The 17689-nt window shown below is 54.5% G+C and overlaps 6 protein-coding genes across 6 annotated transcripts; 2 read left to right on the forward strand and 4 right to left on the reverse strand.

Annotated features, from left to right (window-relative positions):
• Window positions 1-269: 269 nt before the first annotated feature.
• Window positions 270-2320, forward strand: SETTUDRAFT_168561 (uncharacterized protein). Its single transcript, XM_008026017.1, has 3 exons — window positions 270-516; window positions 626-898; window positions 977-2320. Exons 1-3 carry the CDS (start codon window positions 304-306, stop codon window positions 2111-2113), a joined length of 1623 nt encoding a protein of 540 aa, XP_008024208.1. The 5' UTR covers window positions 270-303; the 3' UTR covers window positions 2114-2320.
• Window positions 2321-3331: 1011 nt separating this feature from the next.
• SETTUDRAFT_27594 (uncharacterized protein) lies at window positions 3332-3916 on the reverse strand (the record flags this gene model as incomplete). The annotated part of the gene is made up of 1 exon (XM_008025864.1): window positions 3332-3916. One exon carries the CDS (start codon window positions 3914-3916, stop codon window positions 3332-3334), a length of 585 nt encoding a protein of 194 aa, XP_008024055.1.
• A 1185-nt stretch (window positions 3917-5101) lies between these two features.
• Window positions 5102-5552, reverse strand: SETTUDRAFT_168562 (uncharacterized protein). The gene has a single exon (XM_008026018.1). It carries the CDS (start codon window positions 5412-5414, stop codon window positions 5256-5258), a length of 159 nt encoding a protein of 52 aa, XP_008024209.1. The 5' UTR covers window positions 5415-5552; the 3' UTR covers window positions 5102-5255.
• Window positions 5553-9284: 3732 nt separating this feature from the next.
• Window positions 9285-9938, reverse strand: SETTUDRAFT_108236 (uncharacterized protein; the record flags this gene model as incomplete). The annotated part of the gene is made up of 3 exons (XM_008026019.1): window positions 9285-9478; window positions 9683-9835; window positions 9911-9938. 3 exons carry the CDS (start codon window positions 9936-9938, stop codon window positions 9285-9287), a joined length of 375 nt encoding a protein of 124 aa, XP_008024210.1.
• Window positions 9939-12180: 2242 nt separating this feature from the next.
• On the reverse strand, window positions 12181-12942 carry SETTUDRAFT_38814 (uncharacterized protein; the record flags this gene model as incomplete). The annotated part of the gene is made up of 1 exon (XM_008025899.1): window positions 12181-12942. The coding sequence occupies one exon, from the start codon at window positions 12940-12942 to the stop codon at window positions 12181-12183; it is 762 nt and encodes a 253-aa protein (XP_008024090.1).
• A 491-nt stretch (window positions 12943-13433) lies between these two features.
• On the forward strand, window positions 13434-14885 carry SETTUDRAFT_168564 (uncharacterized protein). The gene has a single exon (XM_008026020.1). The coding sequence runs from the start codon at window positions 13667-13669 to the stop codon at window positions 14399-14401; it is 735 nt and encodes a 244-aa protein (XP_008024211.1). The 5' UTR covers window positions 13434-13666; the 3' UTR covers window positions 14402-14885.
• Window positions 14886-17689: the final 2804 nt, after the last annotated feature.

The following is a 17689-nucleotide window of genomic DNA, read 5'->3' on the forward strand; positions in this document are numbered from 1 at the left end:
TGAAAGAGCAACGCCCTCGACATCTGCGTCGCAGAGGACAGCTCGCTCGTCCTCATCCCCATCTCCTTCAGCCACTGTACATATATATATATATATATATATAGCATTGCCCTGCTTTGTCGGATGCCAAACACTGTCGAGGTAGACCTCGCCACTGTATCACAAGCTTTTACTTAGCGCTTTGGCGGAACCCCCCTGCCTTATCGCCTCGTAGCCAGCACCCCCATACCCATCGCCACACCAACGTATCGCCCAGCCGCTGCATAACCCCCGCTCACCTCTCCTGCGCCCCCAAACCCCGTCATGGCGGTGTCTAAACGACTGCTGCTCCTGGCTTCGGCGGCATTCACCTTCTTCAGCTCGCGGTATGCGCCCGGCGTCACGCCCTTCTCTGCCAAGAGTCCCGTCAAGAACACGGCGTCTGTGTTTGCCATTCTGTATTTCGCGCAGCTGGCCTGGGACGTCTTTGTGTATCCTATATTTTTGACCCCGCTGAGGAAGCTTCCGTCTCCTCCGGTGAGTGTTTGGTCGCATTCTCTTTGTGCTGCTTGTTTCTTCAGCCACGGCCAGAGCAGGCTGAGAGAGTTATCTGCAAGACGTATATACTCATGCTTCTTGGTAATAGGACTCGCACTTTTTACTTGGCCACTTCCGTAGGATCTACAAGGAGCCTACAGGGGAGCCGCAGAGAGACTGGATCGACAGTTTGCCGAATGATGGCGTCTTGTATTACCGATGGCTGTTCAATGAGCCTCGGGTGCTCGTGACGAATCCAAAGGCCCTCGCCGAGGTCCTTGTGCACAGGAGCTACGACTTTATCAAGCCGGCGAGGTTAAGGGTCGGCTTGGGAAGAGTACTTGGGGTTGGTGTTTTGCTTGCTGAAGGCGATGAGCACAAGGTATGCATTGCCCTACTGGAACCTCAAGCGCCGTGATGAGCTTCAGCAGATATTTATCTCGATATTAACCAATTGCAGCGCCAGAGGAAACACCTCATGCCTGCTTTCAACTTCCGCCATGTCAAGGACCTGTACCCGATCTTCTGGGGCAAATCCCAAGAAATGACCAACAAGATTTCCGAGACGATCAACAGCAGTCCCGATACATCATCCGTTATTGAAATAGGATCCTGGGCCTCCCGCGCCACGCTCGACATTATTGGCGTGGCTGGCATGGGCAAGGACTTTGATTCCATCACGCATCCTAACAATGAACTCTACGAGACATACCGTAAAATCTTCAGCAACACCCGTGGTGCACAGCTCGTTCAGGTTATCCTTGGACTGCTCCCGCACTGGCTCGCTACCAACCTACCTCTAAAGCGGAACGACGAGATTGGAAGTGCAATTCGTACCATCAAAAGTGTAGCCGCAGACCTGATTCGTTCGAAGCGCGCAAAGATGGAAAGCGGAGAGGCCAAGGGGCTGGATATTCTGAGTGTAGCCATGGAGTCTGGTGGCTTCAGTGACGAGGATCTGGTCAACCAGCTCATGACTTTCCTTGCTGCAGGCCACGAAACCACTGCCTCGGCCATGTCCTGGGCCGTCTATCTCCTATGCCGACACCCAGACGTCCAGGCACGCCTCCGACAGGAAATCCGCGCAGAGCTGTCCTCAGCACTCGAAAACGGTGGCCAAGTTTCCTCGACGGAAATCGATCGTCTGCCCTATCTCAATGCCGTCCTCCAAGAAACCATGCGCGTCTTCCCTCCTGTACCACTCACATTGCGCGAAGCAGCTCACGACACGACAATCAATTCGCATTTCATTCCCGCAGGCACCACCCTCGTCATCTGTCCCTGGGCCGTCAACACCTCGACACATCTCTGGGGCCCCGACGCCCGCGAATTCAACCCAGAACGCTGGATGCAGCCTGGCACCGCCAACACGGGCGGCGCCGAGAGCAACTACGCCACTACGACTTTCCTACACGGCCCGAGGAGCTGCATCGGCAAGGACTTTGCAAAGGCCGAATTCGCATGCTTGGTCGCTGCCTTTGTGGGGAAATTTGAATTCGAATTTGAGAACCCCGCGTATGAGGTTGAGATCCAGGGTGGGATTACGGCTAGGCCTAAGGGCGGATTGCATATTAAGCTGAAGGAGGTTAAGGCGTAATTGGTGATGATCGAAACGAAGAACAAGAAGAAGAAGTATATTATTTCGACGCGGTTCGCTTGGAATGGTAGTTCCTAAATGGATGGATATCGGAAATCCGTGTCGCTGGGCAAAACCGGGAGGATTGGTTAATATGTTGAGAAGACTGACGGCAGGATATTACATATACAGTACTGTTACATAGTTTCACAATTGCATACACTCCCGCCAAGAAATATGACTTAAAATAGGGATGTGATGGCTGCGTTGGTAAGATTGGACAGGATGAGGAACAGCAGGTGTCCCACGCATCTTGCACCATTTCACATGGACTTGTGGAGTCTGGCTATCATTTAGGAAGGAGGAGGTGTTGAGGACATGTTTAAATCTCATTTCCGGGTCTACAAGTTCCCTCTTGCATTTCGTGCATTGAAGCAACACTGCCTGATATGCACCAGAAACAAATACATTTTAACTTAATCCTTCACATCGCAAGGAAACAAGATATGAGATGCCATTGTAAGCGGTGTACATGTGGCGCTCTACACCTATCACTGATGGACAAATAATATTATTATCAAGGTGATCATCTGGATAAAGAAGCAGCTTTGCAGCTTTACTCACCGTATTCAGTGCGTGCCGGATTATGAGATCAACTGTATGCACATATTTCGATTCGTGTACTGATGAGGTTTTTATTCGTGGTATCATGTGGTCTGCAGGGTTTATTTATAGAATATAAGCTGGGACTTGTGCAGCTTTGCTTGTGTATTGGCATGATTGGATGTGCTGGTTTCGAGAAAAGTGAGCGTTTCTTCACGCTGTTTGCTGCGGCGTCTTTCTGTGTGTTGTCTGGATACGGTGATTTAGGTCTCTGGTTGCTGTTGGAGCTTGTAGGGCAAGATAGCAGGGTTCTGATGTTTGAAAGAGGAGATGCTGTCAATGTTGTGGTTGTTTAAGGTGTGGATTCGGCTGGGTGATTCACGCAATACGTCGATTGCATGCGCTGTTGGGGACGTGTGGTTTGCTCGGTATCTAACGGAATTCTTGCTATGGTCTTCAAAGAGTGGGAATCCACGGATTGTGTTCAAAACTGTCAGAGCGAGAAGTATTGTTCGCAGAAAGAACCAGCTCAAGGCTGGATCTTAACATATATATTAGAACTCTTTCTGGAGAACTGTTGGGAGAGTCTCAAATATATGCAGCAATATTAGATAGAAGCTACCACGAACTCTCTTCTCACGGCTCATCATTTCCTCCATTCCACCCATCCCCCACGCCCCTCATCCACTGCACGCCCACCAGCCTCAACCCCTTCTTCCGCACCACCTCCTCTGCCCTAAAACTCCTCCGCTCCACAAACTCGTCGCCCCCGATCTCCACCTTTTCAATAGTCTTGCCCTCCTTCTCTTCAAAAAGCAGAAACAAGTACCGATGCGGACCGCTCTCGTCCTTGGGGCCAGGCGCCAGATACGGCGTTATGGTTTTCCCGGTTGCGATGATGTCGTCGGTAGATGAGGCTGGGATCGACGTTACGATCCAATGGCGCCAGTATGCGAATTTAGGATCATCTGGTGTTGGGGCGTCGGGGTCGATCATCATGAATGTGAAGGTAGAGGATGATGAAGATGTGGGGGTAGCGGAAATGCTGATGACGGGCTCATCCTTGATTTGGGTCACGCGCGCAAGGCTGCCTTTTTCGGGAGAAAGCCCAGAGGGAAATTTGACTGCGAGATCGAGGGTAGGGGTGAAGGAGTCGGGGATGATGGATGAAGGGAGGAGGTTTGCGCTCTTGAGCGAATCCACGATGGAGGGGCTCGCCATGATGGTGTTGATGCTCTTTTTTTCTTCTACTAGTTGTACCTTTGGACTTTAGAAAAGCAATAATTTTTTTCTGACTCGGTACTTGGATACATATAGTTTTACAGAGTGGATTGAGGTGGTGCGGGCTGATTGGTGGATAAACCTGGGGTGAGCTTGGTGCTTTGCTTGGCTATCTGCTTCTGCTTGGCGCTGCTCAGAAAGGCAAAGGTTCGGTATGAGTTGTATAGTAGCGAAGTGGGGGGAGAGTAAAATGTTTGTAGACTGACGGCTTCTGAAACATGGAAATGTGTTGAGTTGTGATGATCAATGGTTCATCGCACCTTTTCCTATAGCACAATTTCCAATCAGGGACACAGCAAACTCAGAACGAGAAGTCTTTCCTAGTGGTTGCTGGACTTGGAATGTTCCTATTGTTTATACTGATCATGAGCCAGAGGCATATCTGCAGGGTTCAAGTGAAGGGTTTACACCACTGTTTCATTTGAACCAACAGCCCGTGATTATTTGGGTACCTGGTTGTCGCTATCAAAAACCAAGGACGGTCGTATCTCTCTTTTGTTTCTTGCAAATTCTCGTTTCATAATCTTACAAATTGATCAGCTGCATAGTTGAAGATTTGAAGAAGAAAAAACTGTTGGCGCTATTGGCAACGAAGTCAGTGGTGGGAATAAAGCGAAGCATTGCTTCACCACAAGCTCAGCCTGATAACTTGTTACCTGAGATACGTGCCGCTAAACTGGAATCCTCTTAACACAATATCAATTTCCATATATAAGAAACTTCTCTAATATTACTATCGATTAAGCACACATATCTATTACATTTTCTTCTACTACGCACCCTGTTACGTTGTGCAGCCAACTGCTTTAGCATTAACCTTAATCATAGATTGAAGCAGCCACTAGGTCATTGAGGGGACGAGCCCGTTAGGAAATTTGCGGTCGTTCCTCCAAACCTCATTTATGGATCATCAAAAAGCTAATGGGAAGCATCGACTCATACCCTGCGCCGCAAGCTGCGCCACGATGTTCGGGAAACCGCGGGCCGAGGAGGTTTAAGATTGCAATCCCCGCCCAATTTCTGCATCCCACTTCACACCTCAGGCCAACATCACCCTTATTTCCTCTTCTGCAATGTGGCCATTTACTCATGCGAATGCAAGCGCAAACCGTGTCTCTCTAGTTCACATTTGAGTCTTTGATACGAATACCTTTGGCGATGCAGCGTCGCAGCCATGGTTAAAGGGGAATTGAAAGTACACTCTCATCGGGCAGCAACGCTTCCACATCATATCTTTCTGTGCGTTCTTACAGGGAGTTCACCTCAGTAGCAATATAGGTCATACGAAACGCATCGCTTCAAGAATCTCGGTCACACGATTTGCATATAGCGTCCCTTGCTGCCGTTTTGAAGAACAACCTGAAGGCGTCTGATTGGACAGATGGGCTACATCGCTTCTATACATACTGCAGAGTGCTTGAAGGAAGGTGGCCCCCATGCTCACTAGTTTGCTTTGGAGTAAAGAGAATGAAGTTGGTAAATCAGGACACCACTTCTAGACTGCTTGCCGTCTCCAGATCACCTGGAATAAGGCAGGAAAGTCTAGCAGTAGGTACAACAAGAAAATGATACTTGCACAGGAAGTCCGGTTTCTCCATTCTTCACCACAAGCTTCAAGAATTCGGTTGTCAGTCTCTATAGCGATGAGGCTTTTCAAAAAAATCACTTGCCGCTCTCGCCTTGAGCACTGCTGCCGTACCTGCCCAAGACGTTTTCGAGCCATTACATTTCAACATTACCAAAGCACCTACCATAATCAGCGTGACCATATCTACAAAACCTGGACTGACCGTTTTATTCATAAATCATTCCCCCAAAGGCTGCTGTTCAATTGCAGTGAGTTTGCTGTTCGTACTACATGTGCAATACACTAAATCAACGACAGTGCAATTCTTTGAGCTCGTGCCTTGGACTTTAACATTTTCCAAGGCAGCATCAACAACATAGTGATCACAGCAGCAGCTTGATATAAACTGGTTTGTACCATTCATCCCTATAGCGGCTCTAGACATCACAACTTTGGGACTACTCGTACGCTTTCACAGTATCCATTTGCAGTCAAGAGTGGAGGTCATCCGGTGTTACCTGCTTAGAGCATTGAAGATGATGTTATAGTGGATTTGGTGAGAATGAAGAGGCTGAAGCTGTCCGCTGATGAGACACCTGTTGCCCCCGGTCCTGGCAATACGTGGAAGCAGTTATGTAATATCGAACACCCTGCGGCCTTTGCAGTTGTCGGTGAGCGCCTATGTTCACCAACCTTTTTATTTGAAACATTCAAACTTACGCTTAGCAGGCTTCGACAGTGGGAATCGACAGGCTCACGCTCGGCAGAGGCATCGACCGCCACACCAACGAGTACGGTATGGCATGTGAAAAACATTACGTTATACGAGCTTACTCCTGCATCTGGGGTCATCACGGATGTGAGCGAAAAAGCATATTCAGATCTATCCCGGGCTTACGTGGTGGCGGTAGCAATCTCGGCATCGCCACAGGCTTCCACTGCAAAACTCGTCAGGACCTCTGTTCTCCAGCAAACACCAATACGCTACATACATGTCCACACTGATTGAGACTCTTAGGGACATTTTGCAGGCAGCTGAGCAGGATACTAAGATTCCACACATTGTCATCGTCGCATACAGTTCTGGATACAAAGTGGCACGACACAGTACGAATACTTTGACCCTGTCGATGTGGCGAATCGGCCCACTATTCTCCAAAAGTACCTGTCATCAATTTCATGGACAAAGACGCTAGGAATATGACAGCTAAGACAGCACCGGGATCAGCACAAAGCATGCCTGCTGGCCTTCACTCGACAACGCGGTCGCAGTGCTTCCAAGTCCACACTGAGCTGATGAAATGGATGAACAACCATCTCACGCTACGTTGCAGGCGGGGTAGAGTCGATCAGCTTTCCGGTCTTTAGTAAGCCCGTACGACGATGCAGGAGAAGGGCGGCAGACGCTCCGGGTCTGGGCCTTGAGGAATGGGCCGAGCAAAAGGACGAACAGGCCATATCCAGAAGCGCCCAAGACGTCTCGGCAACTCCAACAGCAAAAGGCCAAGCAACTCGGCGGCTATACTGAATACACGTACATGGCATACAGCAAATGCCTATCAGCCCGTTATATCCGGCTACGGCGTCGCCAACAAAGCAAGACTAGGCCAGGCGTCGAAACGACATGACCCCACGGGCGTATTCTTCCCAGGCGATAACATCCGGGGTACCATGAACTGGCCAGGCCTGGTGCATCGGACGATAACATAGAGTAGCGCATCTGCACTCTAGTATTGGCACATATGTACGAAATGGCAGAATAACACGGAACCATACGTACGGGAAGCTCAACACGGGTTGGGAGGGTGGTGTGGGCTCGATACTAACAAGTCACACTCTGCTTCTCACACCATATCTAGAGGGCGTCGAGTGCGCGGCAAGCGCTCTCGCATCGATACGAAAACTCCACTTTGGCTAATACTCGCAGTTACCCCATTCGGAGTGGGGCGCGTCCGTTGGCATGAGAAAAGAAGCACAACACCTGCACATGAGCTGTATGCCACACATGCAGCCCTCGCCCAAGCTTGCTCCAGGCCCCCGGGGGGATTCTAGGCCCTACCCACACACACACACACACACACACACACACACGCACACACGCACCCCTTCCCACCTTCCCCTCGGACTTTCACACACACATAGACATTCTCTCGCTCTTTATCTCACACACAGCAATCCAAGACAATTCATGTAGGTATACGCAACACACCGGATCTCGCCGGGCTCAACAAAAAAAACCCGCCCGCTGCATAACTATGTACATATGCACATGTAACCAACCGACGTCTCCACTCGCAACACCAGCACCGAGAGACCAAAGACGACGGACGGCCGGCCGCTCCCCGGGGCCTGTGTTGTGCGAATCCGGGACTCTGTGCAACCCGCGCCAAAAGTTAAAATCCCATTCGGCATATGTACTACAAGAGCGAGAGAGAAAAAAAGGCGCCTCCCCCCTCCCTCCTCCTTCTCCAAGTTCTAGGCCCCCGCTCCCGTTCCAAGCGAGAGACGGAGAAAGAGAGGAGAGAAAGAGAGAGGAGAGAGAGAGAGAGTGAGAGAGAGAGAAAGAGAGAGAGAGAGACAGAGAGAGATGGGGAAAAGAGTCTGGACACGCCTCGGCTACCTTTGTTGAGGAGATGCGCTGTTTCCCACTTTCCAAGATGCAAGGGGCATGGGGGGTCGGGGGGGTCTGGGGGGGGGGCTATCCAAATGCCCACACACTTACATGTAGTGTGGCTTTTTTTTTCTCTCTCCTGCTGCCGAAGGGTGGAGCTACCTACAAAGGTGTCGTCGTCGTCGGTCGTCCGTCGTCGCCGGTCACGCCAAAGGTTAAAATGCCACGTCGATGCTTGCTTGCATTTCCCCTTGCAGCTTATACATACCCCAGGGTACAGAAATTACATGTACGTTAAGTCGCTTTTAGCAGCAGCAGCAGCAGCGCAAAGAGAGGGGAGGGGAGGGGGGGTGTGGGTGTGGCAGACGCCAAAGACACGGAAGCGGTGTAGGAGCGGGAAGGCGTGTCGAGTCAGCATGGGCATTTGGCCGTGTGGGTTGCATAAAAATCCTCACACTTGTGTTTCAGATGTGCAAAGGGCTGCATTACATGTATGTGCATAGTCTGTTCAATTTTTTTTATTTTGTCTTGTGAAGGGCCTCCATATGTGTTCTTATCTTAGATGGTGTGAAGTCGGTCGGTGATATGCTTGCTTATCTAAGATCGGAGTTTTTTTTTTCTTCTCTCTCTTGATATCTACAACGGTTAAAGGGCACACACATAACATGATGTACTCAAGATGAGAGAGGGGGGGGGGAAAGTACATCCTTTTGTTGTTTATATATCTATATACGTGTAGAAAAAAAACAAGTGTTGGAAGAAAGAAAGGAACAAAGAATTCAGAATATTTCCGCTATCGCTATGCATGGTTGCAATTGAATGCTTGTCGCTCTTTCTAGGTAAAGACTTTGGGGAATGTCAGTGTACGCTCAAGAGAAAGGTAACCAAAAAAACGCCCTCCGTTTTCCACTCCGGTGCCCAAGTTGGTGTTCGTATCATTAGTATCGTAGCAATCAAACGATCGCTGGTCTTCGTTTGTCTTGTTTTCCCGCATGAATGTCCTCTTCTCTTCCATGTGCATGGTGCATTTGACAAGGATCCATGTCAAAGGTCGTGTCCAGCACTGAGAGTTCAACTCGGCATGTGTCTGGCGCAAATGTCGTCTGAATGTGCGTTGAAGCGACATTGGTTCAAGCTTCGGTGGTCGGGCTTGCTGGGTTAGAGACGTTGGGCGTCTCCGGCGCAGAGTACGTCTGGCCGACGGGTTCGCAGATGTTGCGGTGCGTCTTCCAGTCCGACTTTTGGCAGTTGCGGTCGCAGTAGTATGCGGCCTTGCAGCGAGAGCAGCGGCGGCGGGCGTGCTGGCCAGAGCATGTTGTGCAAGCTGTTACACGTTAGTCGTCTGTGTCTGGTATGTAGCCGTCGGTGGTCATGGTGTTCCCATGTCGTGGTGTTAGGCCTTATGGGCGGCCCCCATGGGAGTGGGTAAAGTGGAGCGCCACGTGCGCGCTAATGCAGTGCAGCCAATCAAATCGGGTTCCTGCATCGCGCCCCCATTCAAACTGGAGACGGGAGATATAGAACTTACGCTTGCTGGTCAAGGAGCCATTGAGACTCTCGGTGCTGGCCATGGGGCGCAGAGAGCGGAAGAGGTCTGCGCGGTTGAAGGCTGCAGGGGGCGAGGTTGAGTTGGCGGCGGATGGCGGCACCAGAGTGCCATCGGACGTCCTCCTCGGAATATCTGCTCCAATATCAATATCGTGTGTCGGAAAAGGCGTACGAGCATGCAAAAGCATGTGTTGGGCGGGCATACCACATTGCGCACTATCTCTTCTCTCCAACATGGGGTTTCTGTTGTTCACCGCTCCATTGCCCTCGCCAAGACTGTGGGTAAAGACATTCAGACAGACGCTTCGGGGTGGCATTTCTCAGTTTTTTTTTCGCGATGAGTCCTTTCCTCCGGTAAGATGTGGTTGGGTTTGGAAAGATGTCCAGGAAGCGAAGGGGATACAGGTATTTCAAGCAAAATCTGTCGCTGCTGAAAGTTTCGGTGAAAAGCGGTGTGAGGTGTGAGGGCACAGATCGCACGCTAGCCCAGGAACAGGCTAAGGCTGACCGAGTGCTGAAACGCGCGGTCATGTGTCTCAGCTTTGCAAGTAGGGGATTTGGACGTATGAAGGCGTAGAAGGCGAATTTTGGTTTCTTTTTGGAGCAAAAGAGCGTTGTTGTTGAGGGGCTAGGGGCTCCGGAAGCCAGGCGCCGCAGTGCAAGTCGCGTAACTTTGGAAGCCGGCCACGGGGAGATGTGCAAAACAAATCTCCGACTGCGCGCACGCCCATGGAATTGAGCGACCCAGCACGACCATGGCCGTACAAACAGGAACGGTGAGCCCGCCAGATTGTGGGGTAGTAGTCAGCGGCTGACCGTACTCGTGGCGACCTCACCGACGTACGGGTAAGCCCAGCTGATAATGCCCTGATGCCTCGCCGCCATTTTGCAGTGCTTGCAGTGCCATCACCGCCTTGCGACGTTTCTCCTCTGTCGCGCGCCTCGTCGCAGCAACGCCATGGCCAGTCAAGTCGCGACTAGATTATTCGCGAACCTGCAACCCCGCATCGCCCCCCCTCCCCAACAAGGCCGCGTACTCACAGCGCTGGCGCCGTCTCGTATCCAAGGGCGTCCCTCGCCCCTTTTTTTTCAGCTGATGGTATGCGACGGTCTCTGGTGTTTCTTTTGCACACGAGTGGATTGGTGCTGACGATTGGCCAAGCAACCGGTCAAGTTTTGGAACTGGGCGGCTGATTGTGAGCATGCGAAAGAGAAGGAGGGTTACGTGAACGTAACCAGGGAAAACATACAAGATACTTTTTTTCGTGCACCATGTGCACAGATGGCGCCACAGCCGATGAGACAGGAGGCTGATCCCAGCAGCCGTGTGGTGGTCGGTGAGGACGAAACCGTCACCTGATGGAGGAGTAGGCGAAAAAAAAAGCTTCGAGCAGGCCCCATGGAACGCGAACCCTGAGGCGGCGGTGGCATTGTCGTCGTCGACGCACGGGACCAGGAACGTACCGAAGAGGCTGATTAATCGCATGAGTGCTCGTTGTTGTTGTTGTTGTTGTTGCTGCTGCCTGCTGGGCATTGCGCAACCACGATAGGGCAATGGCCGAGGCCGGAAGGCGGCAGATCTACCTCGTATCAGTGGACCGCATGATGAGCCGGCTGCGCACAACGTCGCTGATGCGCTCTTCCGCAAAGCTTCACCACGGCAAAGGCCCGGAAAAGGCCCACGACAAGGCAACTGAGACAGCGGGGACTTGGGCGCGGGCTGTTCCACGCCGTGAGACGGGTGCCGTCACGTGGGATTTTGACGGGTGCTGGGGGGGCGCGTGTGCGGCCAAGTGTGCGGGCTCGTTTCTTGTCCCGCCGCAGTGTGGCGTCATTCTGGAGAGGGCAGACGGGCATCGCAGAGCTTGGTAGAGGGGTTTGGAAGCCCACGAGGGCCCCAGTGCAAGGCAGGGAGCGCGGGCAGCTACGTACCGCACACTGAAAGGTCGATTAGCTGCATCGTGTGGCTGCGCAATGGTTCGCATGTCGAGGGTTGCTCGCTAGTGTGCAGCTGTCAACGGGCATAGCGGGCGAGGATAGCCATGGCGCTAGAAAAAAACGTCGCAGGCCAGCCACGAGGCGGAGAGACTGGCCGGGCAGGCGTGAGGGCGCCTGACACACTCGGAGCGAGCCGACCGAACAAGGCGCGGGCGGAGTCATAGGGCAGGCAGGGCAGGCGCGGGCGGGCAGGCGGGCGGAGCAGGGCAGGAGCAGGCGCGGGCAGGGCAGGAGCAGGACAGAGCAAGGCAAGAGCACCGCAGAGCAGGGCAAGAGTGAGAGAGCAGCGCTGAGCCCAGCGAACCACGCCCGTGGCAGATTGGGCAGCCACACGCTGGTTGGAGTCACCGGTGGCAGAAATCGTCGACGGCGAGGGCAGGACATGGACGGGTTAATATTCTGGCAGCGATTGGACCACAGCGCGCCGTCGAGGTTTTCTTGTTTCGTGTCGCGGACGGGCTCTCTGTCGCTCGAGGCCCCTTAGGTGCCACGTCCGACTCGGCAGCGGGCGAACTGCTGCCAGCGCCGCCCAGGGTGCAGGCCGAAAGAGTCACCAGCGGGCCCAAATGCACGCGTGCGGTGGGGCCAGGAAATCCGGTCAGACAAGACGAGCAAGCTGCAAGCACCATGACTGCACGCGCGGTAGGGACGGTAGCGCCCTGCACGCCGCGCCCGTCGGCCGGCGCCTGTCGAGTGCGAGTGCGAGTGCGAGTGAGCTGAGTCTGTCGCTGTCGCTGTCACTGTCACTGTCACTGCCGCTGCCTTCCCGCTGCCCTTCCGCTGCCCTTCCGCTGCCCTTCCGCTGCCCTTGAGCCGCCCAGCTGGCGCGCAATCAAGGCCGCCCACGAAGCTGGCCGTGTTTTGCTTCTGCTGCTGTTTTTGTCTGCCGGTACCACTGTTCTCACCACCACCACCACCTGCCATTCCCCTGTAGTCGGGCGGGGCCTCCAGCCAAGTAAGCACCTGTCTGTCCGGCCTGGAGCAGGCGCAGCCGGACATGGGCGTTTTTGGCACAATCAATCGAGCGTCATGTCGTAATGTCTGTGTATGAGTGTGTGTGCGAGTGTGCGTGTTGAGACGCGGGTCAACCAAGGTGCAGCAGCTGTGGCTATGCTCCAGCTGTGTGCGCAGCGGCTGCATCTGGCGAGCGCTAGGCCCAATCGGGGGTGGCGGCGGTGGCTGAAGCCTCAAGACGCAGGCAGCGACGGCAGCTGCCCCCAGCACGTGCGAACCAAGGCCCATGGCAGAAGGGGGCCAGAGGGCGCAGCCGTGTGTGCAACAGCAGCAGCAGCAACCTCACCACTGCCGCCGTCGAGCATACGTCTACACTGCTTACCGGAACACGTTTCAGCACTCTGTGCGGCGCGTGTTGCTGCCCTCAGTGCCTCCTTGTTTTGACAGCGGACGCGCACAGCGACTAGACACGGCCAATCAGCGGCGCCCCCCGCCGTGGCTGTCGTCGTTTCTCTGACCGTGGGCCCAAACACGTCTCTAGTCGTAGTTCCCAAGACACCGTCGTCATCTACGCCCTCGGGGGGAGGTGCAGTCACCGCCCTCGCTAGCCCTGCAGGGGTGTCCCCTGCCCCTACCAACCAAGACGTGCTAACCCAACCCCTGCTGATGGGCGCAGGCAACCCCAGCCTAGCTCAGGCTTCCACCCACACCCAACTCGTCGTGACCATGGGCATATATTCCCATGCCACCCGCGCCCATCATGGCCCCCCAGAACCACCTTGACTACCGCAACCCATATACCACGCTGCTGCTGTCTGCCCCGTCCAGACACCTGCCATAAGCATCCAACACACAAACACACCACTTACTCTACGCCCGTCGCTCTCCGCCCGAGAGTGACCCCATCGCAACAATACCGTACCTTGGCACCAACGTCACCACGGCTCCCCCCAGGCCCATACTGAAGAAGCCGGAGCCATCTTCGCCCAACATGCCCTCTGCACGCACAAACATGCCCACTGCCGTAGCCTCCAAGTCGGCCGTCCCCAAGAAGGAGCGCGTCGTTGGCTTCTACGAGGACCCCGTCATCTCCTTCTGCCGTCCCGTCAACACGTCGGAGAGCTGGGCTGCCTACCACTTTGAGATGCACGCCAGGAAGTGCGCCCACTGCCACAACCCCTACGAGGTCCACCGCAACCACGAGCAGCTCTGTGACGTCGGCCATGGCCTAGCCCAGGACGTGGCCCGCTACATCTACCAGAAGTCGGATGGAGCCACCTACTCGACCATGGAGGAGAACAACAAGCTGGTCCGTGTCGAGATCCCCGCCGGCTACGTCGAGGTGTGCAGTCTCCTCAAGGCCATTGAACGCAGCCTCCGCCACCGCTCACGCAAGCCCTTTGTCTCCATGGACCGCAGCTACTACGTCGCTCCCCGCTCGCCCACAAGTTCCACCTCGCCCACCCGACGCAGCAACGCCGTCAAGGTTGAGCAGGAGCCCAAGACCAAGACCACCAAGTCGTCTCGACCACGATCGGGTGACATTGTTGACTGGCCTCAGCCCACCACCACCAAGGCTAAGCGACCACTGGCTGAGATCAGCAACACACCCAACTCCAAGCGCGGCTCCCTCTACGAGGAGGACCTTGCCAAGCAGCGCCGCAACGCAAAGCACTACGCCGTCGAGGTCCGCGAGCCATCGACCCGGGACATCCGCGAGCAGCGGTCGTCTGGCTACTACCGATGAATAAGGACGTGAATGTTTTGTCTTGCGCTTTAGAATACACGATCTCACGATTGACACGATTACTACACCCACCGGTCTCGGCCTAACGAGGCTGGCGCGCGCCGCTGTGCGGACGAGCGCCCGCACTCAACCACTGCGAGGTCGACGGATGCTGCAAAAGCTCCGCCTGGCCACACGCCACCGCCAAACACAGAGTCGTCATGTTCCCTTGCATGCGTTGCTTTTGCGCTGCTTATACATGCTGGTTGGACGGTTGAAGGAACGAGGGAAAACACGGGGTACACTTGCGGGAAGGGGGCGGCCTCCACCTTGACGGTGTTGAGGGTAATGGATTATGCACGTCGGGTCTGAGGACCCTGGGATGATGCGATGGAAAAAAAAAAGGCTGGGATGACGTTGACGGATGTGGGACTAGGGGAATTTTTAGTAGCCAGATATCACCAAGTATGTAGTAGTAGCTAATAATGGACATGTTCCTATTCTCATGGTTCAGACTGGTATTGCCCCGTTTTGACGTGAGGTTTGCCACAGGTTGCTAAGAATAAGGCTTACACGGGGAGTCCTTGCGAGCCGGTGCATTGTACCTTGGGCGAATGGCAGCGCAGACTCGGGGCAACCGCCAAGTGGCAGAATGTGGCTACTATCACGACACGTTGCTGCACCCAGCATCCATCTTCTGAGACGCCCATACACACTCAGGCGATCAGCAGTTGGTCTTGCGCCGCCATGGCAGCCATAGACACGACGGCTATCACAGCTACCATGTCTTGCCCACGCCGGCAGCTCCCTTTGCAGGCGGTTTCGTCTGCTGCGACTCACACATGGCCAATGGCGCCCTGGCAGCCCTAGTCTTATCGCTACCCATGCTGCCATCAGGTGGCCAGGAATATATTGATCGCCAGCACCGATACGAGCCTGTGAACAGGTTTACAGCTGCAGCAGCTGCAGACCCTGACGTTTCTGCCCTATGGCCCACCACCCTCTTCATCATCGTCGTTTTCCGCCCGCCCGTTTCCATGCACCCCCCTTTTTTTTGGCGGCGACAGCCCAGGACATTGCGCCGCCTCCTCTATTTCTACGCGACCGGTGTTGTGGGAGAGGAGCAGCAGCAGCGGCGGCGGTGGTGGCGGCGGCATCGGAGCCACAGTCTGGCATACGCATACACATACATACAACAACATGGCCTCGGGCATGTATCCACGACGGAGGATCAGGCTACGACATGATCGTCGGCTTCACCAGGGCGTTGGCCTAACTCGATGACGTCTTTTCTCCGGCAGAGCCTTGTCGAGGGGTAAGGCTATGGCGATGGCACGGCAGGATTGGTGATGCGGGGCAGGGCAGACGTCAGGGTCCGCGACCCAAAGTTGGCATTGCATTCTGCCACACACACACACACACACACACACACACACACACATACACACACTGCAACCGTCAGTCTGGAGTCACGGCGCCAATGAACCAGGGGACAAGATGCAGCCGCGATGCGGCGAGTACAATACTGCCCTCGAGCCAATCCACACGGTGCGTGGGGTGTATTTTGATGGTTGATGGGTGGCCATGGCAGTGGCAGTGGGCAGCATGGTGTTGCGGGGTACCTTTGCCGAGCCACCACAACCCAGTGGCAAAAACGAAGGACGCCGTTTCACTCGACGACCAGCATTCTTCACCATGTCGCCAGCCGCCCAGCACCCAGCACCCTCGCCCAGCACATTGGCGACGGCAACGGGGTGAATACCTGGAATCGGCAGTTCGTGGGGGGAGGGGGGAAGGGGGAGAGCCTCACTGTTTGGGAGGCCATGGCCCAAGATCATGTCCCTATTTCCAGCCGGATTACCACATCGACTCTTCACGTACGCGTCAGCCGGGGAAGCACCGACGACATGACGCTTTCGTTAGCCGGTTTTTCTTAGCAACGCCATATATACGTCAGGATGGGGTGGTAGTGATGATGATGCTGGCTGCGCGGGCAAAAAAAAAAGTTGCAGAGGGCGGGCGGGCGGGCGGGCGACCATCAGACCATCAGACATGGGAAAACTGGGAGCAGCAGCAGCGGCAGCAGCAGCGGCGGCGTCTTCTGGCAGCGTATACGCGCAAACCCCCCCGCTGCACGCGGCCCCTCAACACATCCAGCTCCACTCGCCATGGCATTCGTTCCATGGCGAGATGCAGAGCCCAGAATCACGAATCCAGAACACGGCTCCATCAAAAATGGCATGTGTGTACAGCTGGCACTCGATGGCGGATGCACCAAGCGATTTGCGGCCTGTCTGGGGCATTCCAGGTGCACATCGCCCACGCCAGCCGAGGGTATGCCAGTTCGCGCGCCGTTGCCAGCAGCCCGCCCAGTCGCGCACTCCTGGTCTGATACCATGGCCGCGGCCCGTCGTGAATGGCTGCCAGCACATGTCAATATCTCAACGAAGCACAGCCCTCAAGGATATCTTGCGTAATCTGGCCTGTGTCGATGTGGAGTTTGACCGACCCCGTCATGACAGGTATCCACCATGCGGCTAAGCTGCTAGGCCTATGCCCCCAAGTGCGCCATGCATGCATGCCAGCCTCACCGGTCAAGCAGATTCCTTCTGTCACTCCTGTATTGTACCTGAGCAGCTGCGTCTCCCCACACGACTCTCCGACGGTCTCGAATCCCATCTCCCAAGTCCCCGATACGTCGTCGGCCCTCTCCGGACGCCCGTTTCACATGGGCATTGCGCAACCAATACTGCTTACGCCTTGCCAGCTCATCTCCCCGCACTCACCACCAGGTCCCGGCCCCTTCGATGCTGATGCCCTTTTTGCTTACTTTGTTTTTTTTTGGTCGTTTACTTTTTTTAGGCTTTACGGTGACATTGCCACTGGTCGACGTGTGTCCACTCACAACACACACTTACACAGCACCACTGTCCCCCTCCGAGGCACTGCATGGCCTCCCGCCGGAAAAACAAAGAAACATACCCGCCGCCGCCCAAGCAAGTCTGTATCTCTCCGAACCCAACCTCACTCGACCACCATCAGCCCCCTTACATACGGCGATATAGTTACTATACCTTCCAATAATACCCTCTTTTTCCCCACACAATCCCTTTCCCTCTACAGATGCCAATAAGTCCCCTCCCGTATCGTAATCTAACCACCCATTCGCCCGCCCTATTCTCCGCGCACCCAAGAGTCATGGAGCCCGGAGAGCCCGCGCGCAACCGCATTGCCAGCGTGTCATTTTTTTATTTACGGCCAAAACCTCCTAGGGCCAGGAACCCACGTCTAACTCTAAATCCGCACTTC

This window comes from Exserohilum turcica (assembly GCF_000359705.1).
Source record: "Exserohilum turcica Et28A unplaced genomic scaffold SETTUscaffold_16, whole genome shotgun sequence".
Classification (NCBI taxonomy): Eukaryota; Fungi; Ascomycota; class Dothideomycetes; order Pleosporales; family Pleosporaceae; genus Exserohilum; species Exserohilum turcicum.

Excerpts from the sequence above, each read along its gene's own strand:
- SETTUDRAFT_168561 (XM_008026017.1), top strand. The coding sequence starts at position 304 with ATGGCGGTGTCTAAACGACTGCTGCTCCTGGCTTCGGCGGCATTCACC. Across the intron at positions 517-625 it reads GGAAGCTTCCGTCTCCTCCG|GACTCGCACTTTTTACTTGG; the intron begins GTGAGTGTTTGG and ends TCTTGGTAATAG. Across the intron at positions 899-976 it reads CTGAAGGCGATGAGCACAAG|CGCCAGAGGAAACACCTCAT; the intron begins GTATGCATTGCC and ends AACCAATTGCAG.
- SETTUDRAFT_168562 (XM_008026018.1), bottom strand. The coding sequence starts at position 5,414 with ATGGGGGCCACCTTCCTTCAAGCACTCTGCAGTATGTATAGAAGCGAT.
- SETTUDRAFT_168564 (XM_008026020.1), top strand. The coding sequence starts at position 13,667 with ATGCCCACTGCCGTAGCCTCCAAGTCGGCCGTCCCCAAGAAGGAGCGC.